Source organism: the organism of the source record quoted next (assembly GCF_019968985.1).
Source record: "MAG: Porospora cf. gigantea B chromosome Unknown PgB_NODE_6215_length_1714_cov_626.585, whole genome shotgun sequence".
NCBI lineage: Eukaryota > Apicomplexa > Conoidasida > Eugregarinorida > Porosporidae > Porospora > Porospora cf. gigantea B.
In genome coordinates this window covers 1-1,714 of record NW_027179158.1, presented here as the reverse complement: position 1 = coordinate 1,714, position 1,714 = coordinate 1, and the positions used below count along the sequence as shown (strand labels likewise).

The window sequence follows — 1,714 nt, the reverse complement described above, 5'->3', positions numbered from 1 at the left end:
CCAGAAACCTCGCCCCTCCAGTTTCGGCGTCGCCGCCTCCAAGGGTCGACGAGGCAACTACCAAACCTTTACTCAGCTTCGTTCGTAGGCTTGGTTCGAGTCGTGGGGGAGGGCAAGTCTGACGCGGTTTGAGGTCTGGCGCCCACGCATCCTCGTTTCTTCCCGGAGCGGGGGTAGGACCGCGTGCGGGAGCCAGAGTTAGACGGATGAGCCCCCCAGGGGATCGGAGGGTTCCTTCATGAGGTGCATGCTCTAGGTAACCTTCATGTAGGAAAGGTAGGCCAATCACTATCTGAGCCGGAGAGCCATCAACCAACGCAAAGGGGCTCGTAACAGATTCGCCTGTCGGTAGGCGTAGTGTCACGGTGATCCATCCTTGGATCGCCGTGTTGTTACCGGTAATTCCCCGGATCTCGGTTGCTCCCGCTTCAAGGAACAAGGAGTTATCCTGCTCGAGTGAGGGCGCGAGAGCAGCGTCGATCACGTTGATCTGTGAGCCCGTATCCACCAGGCCATAGTATTCTTTCGACCCTTGAGCCAGTAGTAGGAATTGGAGTGGGAAAGAAGTGCTCGAGCGTCGTCTTCGTTCCGCCTTCCGGTCTGGATGCGTTCCAGACGAGGCCAACGGAGGGATTCTTCGCTGCGTATACGGGATCAACTCGTCCCTAGGGAGAGTTCGGTGTTCTTCCCGTACTTGGTTCGTGGAGAAGGATCCTACAGGCGTCTCATGGTCCGTCGTTCTAGGGTAACGTTCCGCGACTAGTGCATTCGTAAAACCAATGAGCGCCTCCGTGAAATGCTCCTGCTGTGCTGCTAGTGCTTCCTTGTCCGCAAGGAGAGCAGTCATCCTTTCTAGCTCACCCTTCAGCTTGTCTTGGTCCACCACAACTTTGGGCTTCAAAGCCAAGTTCTTCCCTTGCTGAGCCACTACTAGCTCTTTCCGGCTATACGGCGTGTCCCCGACTCCAGGAACGGCAAGCCCGGTAGGAACGCAGCGATGGCTTGAGGTGACTTGCCGGGAACAGACATCACAAGTGTGCACCGGAATCCCCGCATGCCGCATGCGCTCTAACCACCGTTCCTGTTTGCGTGACCAGATTACGCGTCGGATTGCAGCCTTAGTCCACTGCATCATCTCTGGCTCTAGGTACCCCAGGTCGTCCCAATCGGAAGGTCTGGACTCCTTGCGTAGATTAGCTCGTTTTTGAGCTTCGTCCTTCCACTTCCGATGTAGTTGAGACAAACTGAGGGTTTTTTCCTCATCCGAAAGAAAACGATCTTGCTTCTGGAATTCTCCTCTGCGTTTCCGCAGCGCTTGATAACGTTCTTCTTCTCGAAAAACCCCAGGTATGGGTTCTCCAGCCCTCGGCGAGGTAAGTCCTCTATCTGCAGCTCCTGACATGCTGGCCAGTTGGTCAAAGGGGCAGATAGGGTATGAGAGGAACACTCCGAGCGGTGGAGGTTCCTCAGTGGCGGAAAAGGTGCCTTCAAGCAGCGACCAATCGTACGCGTGTGGGTCATCTGAAACCCACGTGAGCGCATTCCCGGAGGTTGGTAGCTGTTCCTTCGAGCTCAAAGGGAATGAAGACGGAGCTTCAAATGGACCCCGAGCTTCGCTCAACTGAACTCCTGGTTGATGGTGTGGGGGTGCTGCTTTGGTCGCAGCCCCCTGTGATGGCCCACAATTCCACCTCGCTGCTTCTTCAACTTTTCC

General features: G+C 55.9%; 1 protein-coding gene across 2 annotated transcripts; it reads right to left on the bottom strand.

Moving 5' to 3' along the window:
- Positions 1–68: 68 nt before the first annotated feature.
- Positions 69–1,521, bottom strand: KVP17_004021 (uncharacterized protein; the record flags this gene model as incomplete). 2 transcript variants are annotated; one of them, XM_068521859.1, is given in 2 exon segments in its annotated part: positions 69–118; positions 124–1,402. In XM_068521859.1, coding segments are annotated over 2 exon segments (1,329 nt in total).
- Between the last annotated feature and the right edge of the window lie 193 nt (positions 1,522–1,714).